Source organism: Echiichthys vipera, assembly GCF_963691815.1.
Source record: "Echiichthys vipera genome assembly, chromosome: 5".
Taxonomy (NCBI): Eukaryota; Metazoa; Chordata; class Actinopteri; order Perciformes; family Trachinidae; genus Echiichthys; species Echiichthys vipera.
The window spans coordinates 26,196,695-26,218,153 of record NC_139830.1 but is presented as its reverse complement, the minus strand read 5'-3'; the positions used below and the strand labels follow the sequence as shown (position 1 = coordinate 26,218,153).

The 21,459-nt window shown below is 39.5% G+C and overlaps 2 protein-coding genes across 2 annotated transcripts in view; both read right to left on the bottom strand.

The window, feature by feature from the left end:
• Positions 1–277: 277 nt before the first annotated feature.
• Positions 278–15,261, bottom strand: st14a (ST14 transmembrane serine protease matriptase a). Its single transcript, XM_083914547.1, has 19 exons — positions 14,855–15,261; positions 11,699–11,858; positions 10,344–10,474; positions 10,151–10,221; positions 8,683–8,849; positions 8,476–8,511; positions 7,703–7,937; positions 6,478–6,614; positions 6,275–6,378; positions 6,045–6,157; positions 5,823–5,959; positions 5,625–5,729; positions 5,424–5,531; positions 5,204–5,320; positions 4,170–4,292; positions 3,804–3,987; positions 2,675–2,946; positions 1,887–2,023; positions 278–1,539 (listed from the first exon to the last, which is right to left on the bottom strand). The coding sequence occupies exons 1-19, from the start codon at positions 14,894–14,896 to the stop codon at positions 1,381–1,383; spliced, it is 2,538 nt and encodes an 845-aa protein (XP_083770673.1). The 5' UTR covers positions 14,897–15,261; the 3' UTR covers positions 278–1,380.
• Positions 15,262–17,234: 1,973 nt separating this feature from the next.
• aplp2 (amyloid beta (A4) precursor-like protein 2) overlaps positions 17,235–21,459 on the bottom strand; it is a 58,870-nt gene continuing 54,645 nt past the window's right edge. The window contains exons 15-16 of the mRNA XM_083914050.1: positions 19,474–19,629; positions 17,235–19,215 (exon numbers count right to left, since the gene is read on the bottom strand). Of these exons, the coding sequence (XP_083770176.1) occupies positions 19,114–19,215; positions 19,474–19,629 (258 nt within the window). The 3' untranslated portion in view covers positions 17,235–19,113. The remainder of the gene's footprint in view (positions 19,216–19,473; positions 19,630–21,459) is intronic.

The following is a 21,459-nucleotide window of genomic DNA, read 5'->3' as shown; positions in this document are numbered from 1 at the left end:
TAAAATAAAATAAATGAATAATATAGCTTTACATGCAAAATGACTCACACTCTCCTTAAATGTCATACTGTACTGAAATATAGGCTAAATAAATACATAAGACAAAAAAATGTAAATTATTACATGGTAAAAGAGACGACTGCTTGCTCAATGTATTCAACCATAGAGTCAAAATGTGGCAGGTGCTCTTGGAAAACGGGAGAAAAAACAGGAAGGCAATTCAGGCTCTCCAAAGTAGTGTACACAAATAATAAGGAAGGAAAAATAAAACATAAAATAAATAAAAATATAAACCTTTATTGTAGTGGCTAAATCATTAAAAGGCCAACCGACGCAGATGGCACCGTTTTACCTTTCACATTCACTGTAGTACAATCCTAAATACCACTATTTTTTCAAGACACTTAGCAGAAGACAATTGCTTACAAATTAAAATAATAACAGCACAAAATATAATAAGCATCTTGTCCCGAACATTTCACAGCAATTCCAGTTACTTGTTTAGAAAAAAACATCCTGCTGAAGTAGACATGTAAATATTTTGTTATAAAAATATGAATATTGAACAGATAAATTCAAAATATGAACTCATTCAAAAATCATAGATGATAGGCATTTCAGATCATGGAAACAGACATGCAAGGCATTAGAGGTTATATTAGAAATATTTTTATTTAAAAAAAGATCTGCTATAAAACACATTTACACAGATTTGAGATGGATTAAACTAGCAAAATGACTAATATGCTGCTGAATGGATGAGAGCTGGTCATATTAAACTGAAACAAAACCTACTAATTAATGCTGATGGGAAGCAGTTTATAGCTGTTAAAATGAAATGACATCCATGATGAGAAGGGTAAGGCTTTCCAAGGTGGATAATCACATCAGTAACTTTTCAGGGATTTCTGCAGGACTTAAAATAATTAAAACAATGTATAAGATACCAAACCATAGGAGGTAAGATGGAATGAGCTTGTTGTCATTTTGCTTTGAATTTATAAAATTCAGAACAAAGACAACAAGGAAAAGTGGTGGGAAATTATGATATCTACTTATAAAACACAGAAAAACTACAATGGTGCACATTTAATTTGTGAACATGTGTAACAATCACATCTAAAATCGATTTGTCGTGCGGCACATAACATTGTTCTCCATCAAAACATGCTAAAACACAAAAATAAAACCTTTATTTACATTTTAAAACATTTCATCAACCCCATACTAATAAAAACACAGTGGACATAAAATGTGTTGCAAATGCTCTTCAAGCAAACTGTGCATTTTCCACTGCAGCTGGAAAGTCAAGAGTGGTCCGTACTTGTCATCAGTCCCTGTTCATGACGCTCAGGTCTTGTTTTACCATCTTGCAGTTATCTACACTCCTGTCTTTTCTTTGATCCACCCACGGAATTTGGTGACTGTTGTGTAGATGCCAGGCTTGTTCCTGCGGGCGCAGCCATCACCCCAACTGACCACTCCTGCCAGGAACGTTCGGCTGCCGGATGGACTGGAAAGAGGGCCACCAGAGTCCCCCTAAAAGAGACAAATACAGGTACACGTGTTAGCATGTTTACTACAACACATAGGTGCTGTATGGGGCATTTTCTTGTCTTACTGCCCCTTTCTTAGCCTTTTTCGCATTTTTACAATCATGGCGATGTTATCACTTAAAATGTAAGACAATACAATTGGTCTTGGTGTACTGCATTGAACAAGCATAACAAACGTTTATCACCATGACAACAGTTACATATTTAGCTGATTATCAAATTTGCCTCTTGATAAAATATTAATTTCCCTTTTTTTGTAAAACATTCTGGTGGAAAGCTGAAAGAGAAAGTAAGAAAGCAGGGCAGCGCAGTGTTCAAAGGCCTTATTACCTGACAAGCATCGACTCCTCCAGTCAGCACTCCGGCACACAACATCCGAGACGTGATCTGCCCTGACATCAGATCATTACACACCGAGCGGTTGATGATTCGGACCTGGGCCTTTTGGAGCACTGTGGCAGCAAATCCTGAAGCATGGACACAAACGGAAGAAAACCATCACATCATGACATCAGGTTGAGGCTCGAACAGTTCATCAGAGAAAACCTTTTTTCTATTGGCAGGTCCTCAGTAAAGTTGTATGGTGTGCATTAGCAAATACATTATATCTATTTGTAGGAAAGCAGCAACCTCTGGTGCTGAAAAATGAAACCAACGTGGGAGTGGCCCCTTGAGGCTGGGCTCCAAAAGGGAGTAAATCCCCACAGACTCACATTTTAAAATTCCAACTGTGCCGCAGAAATAAACATGTTTACAGCCTGGTGCAAAAAAACGTGTTGATGTCTATAGCTTATTTTCCCATTCATGAATTTTGTTTATAACATAACTATTTTTGAGTGACAGGTGACTGCTATCACAGGTGGGAAGCATAGACTGTAGCTCCATCCGCACACTGTTTGCTCGTGTTTGGATTAGCCGGCGAAGTCAGGAGTCAGGCACTGCTATGGTGCCGTTGGCTGGAGTCACCCACACTGAGCTTTAATAAGACTCCTCAGAGAACTATGGGTGATGTCACGGCGACTATGTCCATATTTTATACAACCTTTTATATATTTTATACAGTTAATATATTGTACCAAATATGAGGAATACAGGTTTAACTGTTTGCTGGGACTCACCTCCTTCTCGAGTGGCTCCCCACCCGGTGATCCACACAGTGTTACCAGTTGGAAAATCATGTTGGGGAGCTGGTAGGCAGATGGGCCTGATGTAATCAGAGTAGGTGACAGGACTGTCCAGTTCCATGAGGGCGATGTCATTGTCAAAGGTGTATTCGTTGTAGTTGGTGTGGGGAATGATCTGCTTCAAGTTCCGCTTCACCACGGCACTACCTATCGTCTTCTGGGTGTGAAGGCCGAGGTAAGCTTCCCAAGTGCCAGGCTGGGAGAATCTGAGGATGCAAACCAAAACGGATGGCAAAGTTCATTCTGAATCTAGGATAACCATTAATCGGCACATCATGAGACACAACAGAAATAATGTATGAAAAACCTGAGTTAGGCCCAGCAGTTCAGTTGGGGTGTAGGGAAATATCGATACACTTTATTATCACAATATAAGGTTTTGTGATCCTGTATTGATCTTAGCCAACACTGTTGTCTTTCAGAGACTGTCGGGGCTCAGTTTGAAGCTAGAGTGAAGATATTGGTATCCATTGGTCCATGTTATGCTAGCTTGTTGGGATAGGGGCTAAAAAACACTCCAAACTTTGGCTGCATTTTGGCAAAGTAAAAACTGGCATAGCTATTTTCAAAATGCTAGTCTTCCCTTTAAAAGACATGTCCTCTTTCTCTTAATCTCATGCAGTTTGGGGCAAAACAACTTTTTTAGTTTTAGAGTAATACTTAAGGTATCGCAATATCCCGTGTAGCATGGATTTCTTGCTAATACTCAGCCCTAATGTTCAGACCTTGTTTACCATTACAGTTATGTGAGTGAGTATGTGATGAGCAATAGAGTGCATCCAAAGTAAACTTGATTCTTAGAGACAACTTAAAAAGACAATAACCATTGTTTTGATTTTAGAAAAAATGCATGACTATGAATCAACAGCAGAATATGAATTGTATACAGACCTAAAATATCAACATGTTATTTTGCTCTACATTTAACTTACTGTGTAAGTTAAACATGCATCTAAAACTTGGCACTGAGGGTCTGGAAAGGTTGCATTCGTGTTAAATTATTCACACATTCAAAAAATGTCCATTTGCCAGTTAGAACATAAAACATGAAGTAAGATGCTACCTTGTCCTGCCGTCATCTTGCACACAGTGGGCAGCAGTGACCAGCCAGCGTGGACTGATGATGGAGGCTCCGCACACGTGACCGTAACCTTTGACATGAAGGCTGACCTGCCAGGGAAACTCCCCTTCTTCTGCATCTTCACCGCCCACAATACGTGACGTCTTGAACATGCTCCTCCCGCAGTCTGCAAAGTAAAATGTCAATCAATAACAGGCCTGGCTTGTTACGGCTTGTCTTTGTGCCTGGAGTGAGTGGAAGTTCACACCTGTTTTGTCATGCAAGCTAAACAATGCAGATGGCGATAATTACTCGTTTTGAAACTGAGACAAAGTAGATGCACCCACAGAGGTTTTGATTGTGACATACCGCAATTCTCCTCGTCAGATCCATCTTCACAGTCTGGTGTCCCGTCGCATTCTGGGTTCACTTTACTGAGGCATTTGTTGTTTTTACATCTGTATGTGAGATCATTGCAGGTCACACCAGTGCCTACAGAGAGAGGGAGGAAAGGAAAATCAAATTTAAAACCGTGAATTCGTCCAGTCATCAGTTATGTGTCCATCGAAATGTGTTCTCCACACACTTTAAACTGATATAAATAGAATTTTATATTTTCACTGCAGTTTCAGCTGTTTGAAAAAGTGTTTTTGAAGCCCCCTAAATGTATTTATTTTTTACCACTTGTGTTTTTTTTTTAGCTTAATGTGGATTTTTTCATCCCAGATCTCTAAGATAGTATCACCTTTTAAAGATGCCTGTTCAATGGGGCTACAACCATTATTTTCATGATTGATTTATCGGCCTGTTATTTTCACGATTAATAATTTTTTCAATTATATAGTGAAACATGCCCTGTGTAATTTCTCAGAGCTCAAGGGGACGTCTTTTTCCGATATATTCTGCAATTTCCCAGCTTGGGCTCAATAAAGTATTTCTATTCTATTCTATTCACAGTCCAAATATCCAAAGCTGTTCAGTTTATTATCATGGTTGGAAAAGAAAAGCATCCAATCCTCTAATGTTTGGCTGTTTTGCTTAAAAAAATGGTTATTCGATTATAAAAAACATAGTTGGCAATTCATTTTGTGTCGACTCATCGTTGCTTCTCTGTTCAATATAGCCCCCCCCCTTTTTAGCTCTGCTTTGGTCTTTACAATATCTGGCTCTTTAGCTTTTAGATCAGGGGTGGGGAACCCGTGCTCCTTGAGGGCCACTGTCCTGCGTGTTTTAGGTTTCTCCCTAAAATACGATTATTAAACCCCTGACGAGCTTCAGCTGCTTGATTACGAGCAGAGCACTAGAATCAGGTGCGTTTCAGCAGGGAGAAACCTAAAACATGCAGGACAGTGGCCCAGCCCTGTTCTAAGAGACATTTATGCATTTCAGAAAGGGAGTCTTACTTCTCCCACAGTCGAGCTCATCTGACCCGTCTCCACAGTCGTCTCTGCCATCACAGCGATTCTTCTCGGAAACACATTTGTTATTCTTACACGTGACTTGTCCAGATTTGCATCCACCTTTGAAAAAACCCAGCAGAAACAGAGAGGCATGAGGAAACTGACTGAAAGCCTTCCAGTGCTCATGTAAAGTCTCTCCTTCATCGGTGTCAACAGGTCATACCACAGTCCATCTCATCTGTGCGGTCCCCGCAGTCATCGACGCCATCGCATTTCCAGAACATGGGCTTACACAACCCATTTTTACAAGTGATACCTTTTGGGTCGCACTCTGGAAGGAAAACACAGTTAAACTCACTTTGTGTGCCAACGACGTAGAGACTAATGAGACTATTGATTATTAACTACTAATCTGAGGACTTACTGCAGTTTAATTCATCACTCATGTCTCCGCAGTCATTCCAGCCATCGCACTTGAGTTCTGTTTTAATGCAGCGCTGATTTCTGCACTGAAACTGCTTCGGACAAGCTGCGGATGATGACAGGGTTAACGTGAGATACACTTGTCTGATGAGTCCAGAAATAATCATTATCTGGGATAATAACAGGGAGATTCGCTTACGGTCTTTGATGTCGATGGCCTCATACCGCGCATCGAAACCTCGGTCCACGTAGGAGGCATCGGAGAAAAACACCACGTTCATTGTGTTGCTGTTGCTGGTTTCGGTCAGTGTTCCGTCAGGATGATCTCCACAGTGTCTGAGGATGGGACGCACAAGTGGTGACAGGTCTGCCCTGATATCTAATTCTCCTGTGATTTTAAGAGATTCAAACACGGACTCACTTCTTTCCGTTGACTTCCACGTAGTCTTTGCGACAGTCTTTACTGTTTTCCTGCCCGGGCTCAGTCAAGAGAAACTTTTTGAACGTCACCTTCACCCCTTTACCCGCAGGGACCTTAATGATTGACACAGATGAGTGAAAATGTAATGACAGTGACATGTCTGAGGAGTAAAAAAGAACAGAAACCTGGGCGAAACGCGTGATATGGCTGTGTCACAATCGATGTCTCACCGTGATCGACCACTGACATGAACTTCGAGGAGGATAGTAATTTGGGAAGTTGGGAGAAGAGAAGCTGCCCTTTTCACCTGTCAGCGTGCCACCGCATGCCGTTTCTGTTAAAAAAACATGTTTGTGTCAGTGTATGCAAAGATATTAACCATTTATGGTGCAGCTCATAACAAAGAGGCTCAAACATTACTCTATACCCTTACTTCCACGTTGGATTTGTGAAACCTTTGCTCTAAAACCTGGGTAGTTCTTCTTGTCATTGGAGGCCATTGTTACCAGCATGACATTGCCAGAAGACAAAAATGTCAATGGTTCACTGGGTGAGAAGTACCCACACATCCTGTAGAAGAAAACAAAAAGACAACATAATTTTCCTTTATGTATTCTTCAGCGATGTGATGTTATAATCTAAATTTGTTTAAAATAACATGTTAATAACACGGTATAACACGTAGTAACCAGTGCATAAGAACAAATTCAGTTTACAGAATCAGGATCTTTTTGGATATCTACATTTTAGAGATTATATTGAAAATTAACTTCTTCAAATATTTATTACAGTATATGAGGTTGAACCTTATAAAAAGGTTGTTTCAAAACCATACCTGAAGCCTGAAGCATCTTGATAAAGAAAATACATTTAAAGTGGAATTAAGATGGACTATCTAGTCACACAAGAGAAATGGGAAACATTGGACAACACTACATCCTAGAGAGATTATAGTTGGATGAATGCCATTTGTTAGTTCTGAACTCCTGCCCAGAGGACATCTTACTCAAATCAGACTGTTTTAGCTTGATGACCCTGATTACACTTTCAATTCAATTTTATTTATAGTGCCAAATCATAACAAAGGTTATCTCGAGACACTTTACATATAGAGTAGGTCTAGAACACACTTATTTATGATTTACAGAGACCCAACAGCTCCTCCATGAAACAGCAAGAAACTGGAGAAAGAAGGATAAATATCTGTTGAGAATACTGCTGGTAGCTAAACCATAACCAAGTAATGGCTAAAATAAAACAACCTAGTGTGCTTGAATGGTTTGACTTAGTATATAACAAGTTTGAAATAGAGAGAATGAACACATTATTATTGGATCAAACAACAATGGAAATGGAAAAAATACCATTCTCAGATTTTTTCATTTGAATTGCTCCCAGATTTAGATCCAACATTCATTTTACAGGTGCTTTATTCTATAATAGGGCGTAACCTAGGCAATGCTGGGAAACTGCCCCTCTCTGTGCAGTATAAGGGTCCATGAGAAGAACAACATCTGACCAGCAGAGGGCCCTACATACAAGATGCAGTCCTCTCTATTCAAATCTAAAAATGTGCAGTGTGTCTATGAGGGCAGAAGGCAGGTGAGATATTAATCTGCTTAAAACTGTATTTAGATGAGAAAAAAAGGCAAACTCACTCTTCCATAACGCGGCTCTCAATGGCCACCAGGGAGTCGTAGATTTTGACAAAGTCATTCTTGCAGTTCTCTTCCAGATTCATCGTATCAAAATCGAGCCTGATGACATAGCCGGGGTCTGCTCTCAGCTGCCACTGGATGAAGGTGTTGGGCGGATAAGGACTGTTCGGGAAGCCAGGGGACTGGATCTGCCCTATTGTGTTGGTCCTTGTGTGTTCCGAGAACTTAAAAAATCCTGAGACAGAAACAATGACTTTTAGTGGTGTTCACAATCAACTTTGTCGATTGCCGTCACTGGACTGCAGGACTATGCAAATGCCGGGTTCCATAAACGCATGCAAATGAAATACTGGACTAAAGAAAACAAGTCACATTGTTGCTTTTGCCAAATAAAGAGTTTCAGGTTTATACACTTCTTCTAAAATCTTGTGTTTTTCATTTAAACTCATTTAGGAAAAAACAACTAATTGCACGCCCAAATATGGCCACACTACATTATAATCATGCAAGTTGGGCTTTGATCTTTTTGAAGAGTATATGTTACATCATTCTTCATTCTGGCTGGGTAGCAAGATACGCTGTAAACAAAACCCTATTTGATGTCAGCCAAAATGTTCTAATGTAACAAGAGACAATAATCAATAATGGTTTCAACTAACATGCTCCAAACCATGAACTGTGTGTTAGACACGTTTGCTGTTTTCTACTTAAACGGATGAGCGGTCAATGATAACTCCTGTACAGTAAATGACGGATGCAAGCTGAGCACTTACTGCTGAATGATGTTGATAACAGTCGGTCATCCAGTGCTGTGAGGTGAAACACAAAACATGTGACTTAGAAAGCAAAGCAAAATAGAAAAATTAAGTCCATCCCGACCAGACAGAACATTACATTCTACAGCAAACCACAAGCAAAACAGCATGATCGATTATGGATTGATCGACTCAAGTCTAGCCAGCAAGTGCTTTTGACTCTACCTGAAGACACCACATCTTCAAGGACCAGAGAGTTGCCAGATCTGTACAGGGAACGTTGATCTTTGTCCACTAGCTTCTCCATTGAAGACATGGCGTTGTTGACGGAGGCCTCTTGGCCCGCAGGGACATTGAACTCGGACAGGTAGTAGGCAATAACACTGCCTTCACTGAGAGCAAGACGACAAGTATTTAATAGTATTGAGTTGGAGCAAAATAACAAACAAATGTCCCTGAAATAAAAAGGGTCAAACAAATGATATATCAAGACTAGACTGTCAAGATTGTATTTACATTTAATACAGTAAATGAGTCAATCACGTTAAACAATATAATAAATCGTTTCCAACCACAGCTATGTAAGAATGGTCTTCTGCAAATTAAAGGGAGATGGTTTTTAGTGTGGTTGTATGAAGTACTTATCAATAGTCAGTGTATTACCTACAGTAGATAGCGATTGGTACGCCCCCAATTTGCAGAAGCATTCAGGAGGAGGACAGACAGGGAAGCTTAGCAATGTACTACTGGGAACAGTGGCAGCAGCTAAACCTATTTAGCCACATAAATAAAAATAAATCAATATCAGTTTAAGTGTACACAATACTGGTATTTAGAATGGTTTTGCCACTTTACCTTGCTGTCAGACAGCCCTGCCTAAATGTATGAAAGCTGTTCTATGCTCTCATCTATGCTCTTATCAAATCATTGACAAAAACAGTAATTTTACCTTGCAGAACTGGGATTTTGCTGGTCTACGGTTGCCTCGATTGGTTCAGGGTTTTTTTTGCCTTATTTTGTGACTTTGGTCTTTAAAAGGGTTAGAAACTAGGAATTATAACGAATGAATGTTAAAATGACCGTTTTTTTGTCAATAGAATCTGGTGGAGTACAGATAACAGCTTCAGCTTCAGGGCTGCCTGACGGAAAGGTAAATTAGTGAAAATGTTCTAAACATAATATACAATTAAACTGACATTGATTCTTTTTTTAGGCAGGATTTTTTATGTGGCTAAATTTGTTTAGCTGCTGCCACTGTTCACAGTAGTGCATTGTTAGGCTTCCATGCCTTTCCTCCTCCTGAATGCTTCTGCAGATTGGGGGCGTGCCGACCGCTATCTACTGTAGGTAACACAGTGACTATGGCAAAGTTCTTCATACAGCCACACAAAAGAAATCAGAACTATCCCTTTAGTTCTTCACAGATTTTCTGAAAATAATAACTGTTAATGCAGCTACAATAATTGAATTGGTCTGGATGTTAATGGAGACTTGCAGTGTTACCTGTTCAAGCTTTTATTTCAGTAACACGTGATTTTTGGAAAATTCTAATGTTCTGTGTTTGATTATTTTATTGTTCAATACTACAGCTCCTTTGAGTTTATGTTACAGACACAAATTATACAAATTTGATACAAAATAATGCGAACTGAAACACTGGTAGAGGGTAGAGGTCATGATAAAGGAGTCGTACCTGAAAGCTTGAACTGTAGAACCAACATAGTATTTGGCCAGCTGTGGACTTTTAGTATAGATGGATTTAAGCTGAAAGAGACAGAAGCAAAATCCCAACAGAGCATGAATGAGGGCTTATGACTGCTGAAACACAGATGAGTTTGGTCCTTGAGGACGGGGCAGTGGTGTGGAGCCCTGAGCGGCGGTCTCACCTGTGAAGTCACCTGCTTCGCCAGCGCCTTGAACTCGGAGCTGTTGGAGTTCTCGTAGGCGTCTTCGAACACCTGGTTGGTGATCCGCATGGAGCCGCTGTACATCTTCTTGAGTCGCACATCTTTACGGACTGCAGGATCACACAGACAATACTAAAGATGTGCATGTTTACTGCACAAGACTTTGTCTCCATCTTTCTTGTTCCCTTCTAACTTCTGAGTTGTGAATTTTTATGTCCCCCAGGTGTATTTGTTTCAACTGATGCAGCTTTAAGCTCTCATTCCAGTTTTCAATCATTTACATGTGCAAATAGTCAGAATAAATATTTCAAAGGGACTTTTTTTTAAGCTGTTACCTCAAAATATACTACACTAGCTTGAATAAATCATCTGGAAAATCTCATATTTTCCTATCACTTGGGAGTATTTTGATATCAGATGCTAATTAAAAAACTCACACATTTAGAAGACTGTGGATTGGTGGAGGTGTGTGATCTCTAAGAGCTCCTCAAATAAATTACCCCTTGTGCATCACTGGAGACATTTTGTTTTTTAAATTCATTTTTCAATCATTTTTGCTGCTAATAAAATTGGTATAAATGATGGTAAGGGTGTGAGTTGGTTTTATTTTTCAACCTCAGCTCCTATGATAGTTCTATAATAAACTGTGAGGACAAAATACAAACACTCAGACCCGTAAGGACTAAAATGTCCCCATTGAAACCCATTTAAACCATGAAACCCACAGCCAATACAGAATAAATTAATGCTTTCTAATATATCTGGTTTCCACTTAAATTGTAGTTTTTCCCATTTTCCACAAAAAACCCCCCCAAAAACACAAATTGGCCCTAGCATGTAATATAGAGATAATAATTCTATTTTTGTGTTCGTAAACATTCGCTAAAGAAACGGGTATGTACAGTTCTGATAATTAAACAATATTTGGTAATGATGATCAGAATTTGAGTTGGAAGTGGAAAATATTATTAATACGTAAATGTACAGCGTTTTTTGACAGACATTTTCATCACCATTTTAATGTAAATTACAGGACTTTAACTTTGAAAAAGAACTGACTCACCATACTACTTGTCAACCCTTAAATGTCGGTCATGTTAACTGTTCATCTATGCCGTCCCCTTGACTTGACATAGTTTTGCTGTGCTAATTATTTTTCTCATGCTGACTAAAGCACATAGATCAACATGCTAATTGCCAGATTGCTTGATTAACATTTCTCACCTTGTAGCTGTTTTTTTCCCTTTGTGATCAGGTGACTTCAAAGTGTACATCCTTTATCAATAACTGTTGTGCCCAATTAATCAAATGAATATTAAGGAAGGAGATCTTACAGTGGAAATGCCAGACCAGCAGTCCAGTCATAAGTGCAATAACGGCAGCAAAGACCACCACGCCGATCACAGCCCCGACTTTCCCTGGACCCTTTTTCTTCTCAAGCTTTTTGTTGTCCGATGCTGGCAGGAACTGGACGGAGGTGTCCCAGTCTTTGTCCTGGAAGACAGACAGACAGTTGTTTGGTTGAATGAATGATCAACATATACAACTTAAGGGTCTCTTTTAAGATAATAAACACCTCAAAATGACATTTGTAGAAGAGCGCTTCCTAAGAAAGTTCCTTTAGTGACACTGTTGACACTGTATTTTCTCTATCAGAGCAGAAAATCAACTGAGTGACAAGCAGCAGACAGCAAGCAGGTACTTGTGTATTTTAGGAATGCCCCAGCATGTGGGGACCTACAGAACTAGGGTTGCAACTACACATACTATGTTTTGAGATATGACTAAATACTTTTCACTGACTAATAATCACTTTATAGGGAAGTAATCTGAAGAGATTTGCATTTAAAATCTATGCAAAAACCACAGTGAGGACAGTTTCATGGTCTGGTGCTGTAAATGAATTAGAGGGGAACTTCAATGAGTCATGGCTCTGTGTTACCTTTAGGTGAGACAGAGGGGGGAGGGAGTACAAAGGTTTCACCATGTAAATCCTGTCAAACCTGCTGGGAGCAAACCACTCGCAGGTCTGAAGTGACACACAGGTTCCTGCAAGTGCTCGCTGTACTGTAGTAGAAAATTATAAAAAAAAAGTCCCCACACAACTCGACTACTTCACAGGTCAACATAAGATAATCTCAAAATCTTTGCGACGTTTACAAAAAAACACAAAAGATTCCTATGACTTTAGTTTTTTGCCTGAAAGTTTTACAATCACAAGGTGCTTACTGGAGGATCGTCTGCACTGCAAAACGACGACTCCTTTAAATGTTTGATAAACTGAGGACAACACTGTCTTCCTGCCTGCATAAACCTGATACTCCTGCTGAATGACTAGACTTATACTGCACCTATGACGGCTAACGTGTATTTTTGAAGGAGCAGGTTTGACATCTGTCATATTAAATTCCCCTTTTGAAAGGCTCTTTGCAGAGTCTGTGGAATAGAAACGCATGGCTCGTTGTTTTGTTAAGCAAATATTACACTTACCATGTATTCACTGACAGGGTAGTTCTTTCTTTTAATTCACAGGCTACAATTTATAAATATATTCAAATTAACTAAGAGAGAACATGTCATAACACCCCATTTCCTTAGAAACACGATGAAGCATTGCTGGCTACAAATCACCTTCTAAATAACCACAACTGTCAACTCTTCCTGAAGATTTAAGTAAATATTTTTAGTGAGCCTTTAAACACTATCAATTTTCAATAAATATTATTATAATAATACATAAAATATACACAAAACTCCGAAATATTCAAATGATATTCCCTAAACCCTCTTATACCTAATGTGTCCTTCAACAGGAATGTGCGCATTATTCTTGTAAACAACAGAAATATAAACCCTAACACATATAATGTAATCCTTGTATTATATCTAATAATCACCCAGCCTTTTCAATTATGAAAACACGCTCAGCACTGCAACTTTGCTGCAGAATACTCCTCAGACCTGCTCCACTGTGTCCTCTGAGACTGAAGGGCATTTTCCACATAATGCAATGTGTTTATCATCATGCTGTGGATTAATCTTGAATGGATGTGTACAGAAGAGAAGGACTCGAGTGAACAAGTCACAACAGGGCGGAGGAACCTGGAGGAATTCAGGCGTCAAGCCCTTGTTGGCTGCCTGCTCACTGACCTTCACCGATGAAGCCCAGGGAGGTTCGACACACAGATCCAATGTTTGAAAAAGGTTTTATAAAAGGCTTGGTATCGGCTTTAAGGTCCAGGGGTTTTGGAGTATCATTTACTGCAGGTGGGAAGACGCCTCAATGCATTTTGTCATTGTGCTTACTCCTTGGAAAATAAGGCACAAGAGAAAAGGAGCTGGGTGAACGCATGTTTGTCAGCAGCAAAAACATTTGCCAAATTTCCTTTTAAATGTGTTAAAGGAACACGACACCCAGGATTTTATAAAAGGATTTCTTAGGATTTATATTTTCCCATTACTGTCTATCACAACGTGTGCATTGATCCTTATCCAGGTGTCGATTGGACATTCTCTTGTGCCACAATAACACATTTGGGGGTGTTGTGCTGCCACAGATTTAGCTCTTGTGAATCTAAAGATGTCGCTTTAAAAAAAAAAAACAACAACCTGGAATTAACAAGGTAAAAAGCTCAACCTAAAAATACCAAACCAAGCAGCTGTCACCCGCACCAAAGTGAAACTTGGCAAATAAAAGAAAGCAGGTGTTCTCAGCTTCTGAGTGTTGGATTTCTTTCTCACTCGACATGTTTGCCTGGAGACAAAACAGTGTGCTGGTGATAAGAGTGGCTGAGACTTCTCAGGTAAAACAAAATAATTGTAGGGTTGTACCTGTATACACTAACATCCTTTCAAGCAGTGGATGCATGTGTGGAATGAAAACACAAATGACCTTTGTACTTCAAGACAGGTTTGCTCTGGGTAGTCTCATTTGCCTAAATAGCTCACTTTAACCATCTAATAGTCTCTAGATTAGATTCACTACCTGTCTGATGCTCCCCACTGTCATCCCTGAAGGTTATTATTATTATTATTAGCTGAATGTTATCTATACTACAGTGCATCACAATAAAATAAGATACATAAAAAGGACTAGATTACAAACGCAGCAGTATCTTTTGAATATGTAAAAAAAATGTCTATTTTTTTCAGTTTACTTTGTTATTGTACATTTATTTTTCTCTCTTTTCTCCCCTTTTCTTTATGACTGCCCATTAATGTATGATAATCTTGTTTCTTCACATATTTGAAATAAACTATCCATCTAACCATGTATGTAAAGACCGTGGCAGAGCTGAGGTAGTAGGTAGACTTTACTCACGAAAGCAAGTTTGGAAATATGCCAATGTTAGGAAAAAAGTGGCATTCAGGTAACACCCTGAGTCTTTCAGAAAACACAGACATGCAGGCCTAAAGAAGGCTTTGCGAGGTAAAACAGCCTCTGAGCAGAAACCGTGTCGTGTGTAGCCTGCATACGTTAGGTTTCTTACCGACTTCGGGGTGTATCTGAGTCCGCTGTCCATGTAGTCCATCAGGGGTCAGCACCTGGGCTAGCCTGCTGAAATGAAAACCAAGACGACCTCAGAGCACGTCCTCTCCCCTGCCGTCCGCTCTCCCGGGACTTGTTGACGGTGGCTTTCAGAGGTGAACCCGCAGGCCCGGTCGCCCAGAGACGCTTCTCGTGTTCGTTCACAGTTTAAAAAAAAAGTCTCTCTACCTGAAACAGGTGGTGGGGAAAAGTCTGCAGGTGCCTTTAAAAGAAGACTCCTCTCTGGTCGAGATGTTCACAAATGTCTGCCCGCCCTGAATGTGTCGCGTGCGACTCCGACGGAGACCAAAGCGGACGAAACGGCGGAGAAAAAACGCTTTCCGGGATCTCTGGGTTTGTGCGGGCGTCACCGCACCTGCACTCACTTCCTGTTTACCTGCCTCAGGTGTGGACAGCCGTGCTGGGCTTCTTCAAATGGCTTTTTATGGGACAACGGAGACAGGAAAAAAAGCAGAAATAATTCAAATAAAACACTTAGCTAAAAACCAAACGTCATCGATTATTAGCCTACTCGCAGTACTTTCAGTGTGTTGCAGCTACACATTAGACTATGGCTAGTTTATTCCACCCTGCACACGATTTTTAAGGAACTTTATAAGAACTTAAAAACTGTTTTTATGTTGTCAAATCTTCATTTAGTAGACTAAAGGTTTCATCGCCTATTTCGGTATCAATCATGTGATCTTCGCTGCCTTCTTTGCGCAATGAAGCCCACAGGTGGTAACTGTAGGCTGTGACTCACTGCTGAATCACCTGCAGTTGTTGTAAACCTTCATAATGAGCCATAAGTATCTGTCTGAGAAATTAGCACACCCCCCCCCCCCCTCCTCCAACTGTGGGAATGAAACGAATCAAAGTATTTGCAGACACTGTATTGATCCGCTGAATCGGCCACAGGCGGATTGATACAACTAGGCAGCACTACTTATTGGACACACTTGACCCTTTATAAATATCCCTTAAAAACTTCAAATAAAGAGATAATTGAGGAAAAGAAAACACACCTTAATCATCTTTTAATCCAAACACACATCCTCAAAATAATCAAATGATTAGTTGAGTAATTGATCAACAGATAATTAATCTTGATAGCTCAATAGTTTGATAATTCAAGTCATTACAAGAAGAAAAATGCTCAAAATCCCCTGGTTACATGCTCTCAATGCAAATATATTTGCGTTTTTTTATTTTTACTTGTTCAATTATATTAAACTAAATAGGTATTGCTGGGTTTGGAATATTACTTATACATAACAAGCAAGAATACATCAAGTCAGGCAACAACATGCAGCAAAGGGCCTTGGGTCAGAATCAAACCCACTCTACCAGGTGAGCTACTGGGGCTCCAATTTAAAACAATTAATTGAAAGAAATATTGAAAGCTTAATTGTTGCATCTCTTAACTCATGGTCCCTTAAACTTGTCTTTGCCTAAATAAAAATAATTAAAGATAACATAACTTAAAGGTCCCGTATCCTGCTGAGTTTAAGTTTTATACTTGTATTTTGCGTTTCTACAACAACATGTTTACGTGCTTTAATGTTCATAAAACATATTCTTTTTCTCATACTGTCTTTCTGTTTTCATCCTCTGTCTGAAACGCTTTGTTTGTAGCGCCTCAATTTAAGTCCTCCTGCTCTACATCAAAATGAAATCCAATCTTGAAAACTGAAAACAAGGGTTGTGGTGGTAGACACCACAACATGGAGCTGAGCAGTGCTCTTGACTGTCAAATCTCTCAAACTAAATCACTTTGACAGAAGATCACTATCAGATAAACTGGTTGTCACACAACTTGGACTGGATCAGCAAGTTACAGCAACGTTACAGTTGACCATTAAAACCAGTGATCATTGAATATTGATCAGTCAACAGTGATTGCTCGTTTAACCAGTGGTTTGTGAAAATGTTACGGCTAACCATCTGTCATGATGCTCAGGAACTATCCTGCTTTCCTTTTTTCTGCTTCTTCCAAGTCAAAGGAACAGATCAAGCCTGGATAAATACTGGTGCAAGTGACCTAAAGCACCTTTGTGAAAAACATGAAAAACAAAATCCCTCATTGAAAATTCAATGAAATTGGCTATGTTTGGAAAATGAAATATGGAAACATCTGAAAGATGTACATTAGATTAACAAAATAATCACTGTTTCTTGCTAGAACAGGTTACATTTTTCTGAGTCTGTTTGATTTTTGAAACACCCCCCCCCCCCCCCCCCCCCCAAAAATTCATTCCAGCCACTGACAGCTTGTTTAAAGGCACAGGCACATCTGTCTATCCCATCCATCCACAAAGAGACGACACATCCATATGGAAGTTGTGAGTTTATTGATGTGTATCCCCCCCTGTAACCATAAATCTGTTTCCATTGGTGTGAATCAGTTTTTTTTTTAAATCACTAATATGCATATTATATTAGTTCCCAGTCCCTTCCCACAATCAAGCAGGCAGTTACAAGATTGAAGCCGTTTGGGTGCATAGTGAGACAGTCGCATACAGAGATACTGTCACAGGAAGAGGAAAAAATAGAAAACAAGAAAACAAACTTAAAAATATATATCATATCATTTCATATAAGAACAATGCACACCACAGGTAATCCTCCGGAAAAAAGCCATGATTGCAACATCAACTATACAGGCATACAAAGACAATACTAAGAGGGAGAGAGAGAAAGAAAAGAGGATTCTATGATTCATTTGACTGGTTTGTGTCAGTCTCTACCTGTAAAAATACACAAGTTAGCTCTCCAAGCCTTGTCTTTCTGTGTGTCTCTGTCTGCCTGCACAGCCCTCCAGCTCCAAGTCGTCTTCAATTGGCTTTGATCCAGGGCCGGCCCAAGCCTTTCTCGGAACCCAAATTGCAAAATTTGTTCCCCCGAATCCTAATAAAAATAAGTACCAACCAAAACAATTTGTAATAAACCCCAAATTTGGTATATTCAGGTTCAGAAAACACACAATTGTTTGGCATTTGTTATGTTCCGAGAATAATTGACAGCAGCCCCAAATCCACCAAGTGTTGTACATTTTCACTTAATCTGGGGGCCCTCTGGTGGCAGATGGGCCTCAAGCAGCCAACAGTTGGCTGTGTGTTTACATCATCCCCTACAATTGTTTCAAAGTAGTTTTTCTGGTACTTGGTTCTTGCTTCGGACAGTTCGTGCAAGAACAACAACACTTGACCTGTTGTCACAATGTTTGTGACAGTGCATTAAAAGCCACATAGGAACCTGATACATAGTATGGAAAAAAGCTTCCTTGATACATTCAACTATGTAACTTGTCAATAGGTATTATTTAATCTATCGATTTATACTGTTCCCCTATTGATGAAAGGTTGTTTGTGTGTGTAGGAGGGGATTTGTTATCACATTCACTTAGTAAGGGCTCAGAGTGGGTTTTGTGTGATGTGTTTGAGCTGGGGGTCTGTGCACACTCGACTCTCTCTAACAGTGTGCCTGCAAACACAACTCATGACCACTACGCTAAGAACCCTAAACCGACTCATAATCTCTTCCATGGGGAAAAACGGTGGAATAAAAACATCTATTCTTATATATATTTAAACTGTATATGTATATTTTGTCTGTTATCATAACAAAGAACAGAAAGTAAATCATGATTTCATTTTTTTCTCATTTGTTGTTTCACTATACATTTTAATTGGTACAAAGAACCTTCATATACAAGCAATCTATCGAGAGGAAAAAGAACAAAATATAACACCAAGTATTTCTGAGAGAACCCATCAGAAACCGCATGAATGACACTTGCGTGATGGAAAAACTAAAGTGTAGTGTCGGCTATGATGGTCGCTCAAAAACATTTAAAATTTGCTTGATTTGCCTTTCACTTTCAAAAAAATTAGAAAATGTCTGAAGAAATGTTATACATCTTAATCTGAGATAGTTGTACTCATAATTACAGAGACATCTGCAGAATCACATTTTCCATAATGCAAAATGGCAGATACATCACCTTTTCAAAAGAAACATGATCAAAAAGAGCTCTATAGTACAATAGTAGCAGTAGTAGAAGTAGTAGCATTATTTAAGGATTGTTTTGAACAAACCAGTAAATGGAGTTTGGATGTATGCAAATGATTTTAACAACAGCATATGTTATTGGTCAGTAGTATGTTCCCCCTCGGTTGCCGTCCTCCGTCATACTCCACAGCGCTGCCCCGTTGGCTCTGGCTAGATCTGCATCTGCTCCAGGTATTTGTAGGTGGGGTTTTCATAGCCGTGGTTTTGCATCTTGCTGAGGTGGCGTTCCTCTGGTGTCAGCATGGGGTCGACCTGGGAGACAGACATACCACACTCTTAATGGCTGACCTAAACAAGGGCAGGACACACTGACAGCATGCTGTGTGTGTCATATGCAAATGCCGCAGGGACAATAATCTAATTTGTCCTGCATTTACCCGTGCTCCATTTACATAACCCCTGATAATTTAATCTAAATCCAACTGTTGGATTTAAGATGGATCGCAGCTCACTGAGAGCACTCGCTGTGGTTTACACCCCCCTGCCCAAATCCACACACTCGTGGCTTACCTCCACGATGCCATGACTGATGGTGCCATATTGCCTCTTCCTCAAAAGCACCAGACTGATCACAATAACAGTTGCTATGGCTACGGCGATCACCAGCAAGCCAATTAGAGCACTGCTACCAAAGCTGAAGTCCTCTCCCAGGGGACGGTAGGTCTCCTAACAGGTAGAACGGGCGAGAGGAAGACAGAGTGAGTGAGACAATACAGGTACAGTTCACCGTTGAAGTATTAAAAGCTGTCTTTGCTGTAATTGACACGTAACACATATACAAGTTACCTCAATCAGGTATTTTTTTAAATGCTGGCTAGACATTCAAATTGTTATCATGCTGTTGTATGACAATTCTAAAGGTCCCACATTATGATAATTTTTAGATTCACACATGTAGTTTGGTTTTCTGGAACATGTACAACATAGAACATCATAAGATTTGAGATATCTTGTTTCTAGCGGCCTCTGTGGCGGTAAGATGTAACTGCAGGCGAGACTGTTCTTTCAGAGCCTCCATCTTGACACGTACACAGTCACTGTGTGTGTTGACAATTTTTTTTTGCTCTCTTGTAAACTTAATTGAAACAAATTCACCTCTCTACTTCAGGTGCGTCCCCTATATGTGACCCTCTTAAATCCATACACACACACATGTTCCTATTACACTTCTGCCCTTACAACAAGCCTGACTCAGAAGTTGGAAATTACAATTTCCGAGAACAAGTGAATGCAGCATAACTGTTAGTGATGATCTAGGCTGACAGACCAACCAAGCGTCACGGCGGCTTATTTACATCTAGCCCGCAAATGTCGCCACAGATATTGTAATACTCGGCAAAAAAGGCAAGTAGTAGCGGCTCATATGATCAATCCTAATTGTTTTAACTCAAAATTTGATAGATAGTAACTTAAAAGGCAAGTAAATAGATGAACATTTTACAGAGTATAACTTTAATGTTCAAAAAACAAATTCTTGTTCTCATACTGTCTGTCTGAATATACCTATATTTACCTTCTGTCTGAAATGTTCCATTTTAGCACCTGTCTCTTTAAGCCTCACTCTGCTCTGATTGGTCAGTTTTTCCAGGTCTTCCCGTTTTGTGCTCTCAGTGTCTCTGCACCTTCATTAAAACCGGGGAATGACTGTAACGTGACTGTAGCTGTACTTCCTACCTATATATAGTAAAGTTGTGACATCACAAAGTACAGAAGTACTAACGGTTTGTTAAAAGAATGCAGCTGTGTGGATTTCTCTGTGGATTAAGCTTTTTCAATTTCACTCATAGCACCTAGACCTGCTTTATAATCAATCTCACTTTTTAATGAGACTTATATAATATGGGACCTTTAAAAAATATATGTTCTCATATTCTTAATTTCCATTTTGACCAATTATCATTACAACATTAATAGCCAAATCTAACTTTTGCAATTTGGAAACTTGCTGACAAACTATCTTCTTCTTGCTTTTGCTTCTCTAACATGCAAGTGTATCTATTATGCTGTGCAGTTCAATTATGCTGTGCAGTTCACTTCAGTAGCTACAGGGATTTCCATTCCACATCTATCCGTGTCAGTCAGAGTCAAAGAGAACTGTTTGCAAAGATTTCTGTTAATTTGACAGTGTTTTTGTCAAGCTGCAGTAGTCTTGCACTCCTTGCCCTGATCAATATTGTTCCTGCTAGATTCTGTGTTCCCAAATATCTACAGCAGAGGTGGTGAGGAAACTCTTCTCATGATCAATCGTCATAATAGAAAGACATAAGATTAGCACCCAGGTTGACACATACAAGAATTAGATTTCTCTTTAGAATATAAGCCGGACATGAGTAATAACTAATTTGTAGTGAATAAAATTGGATTCCTCTGCTCCGTAGGTAAATTGATTTCAACTTTGCCAAGCATGGATAATAAAAAAAATCCCCCTTTAGAGATTCATCTTTTTTAGAGTAGCTCTGAAATCGTGAAATGAAGTAACTGGAGGAGAATTAACCC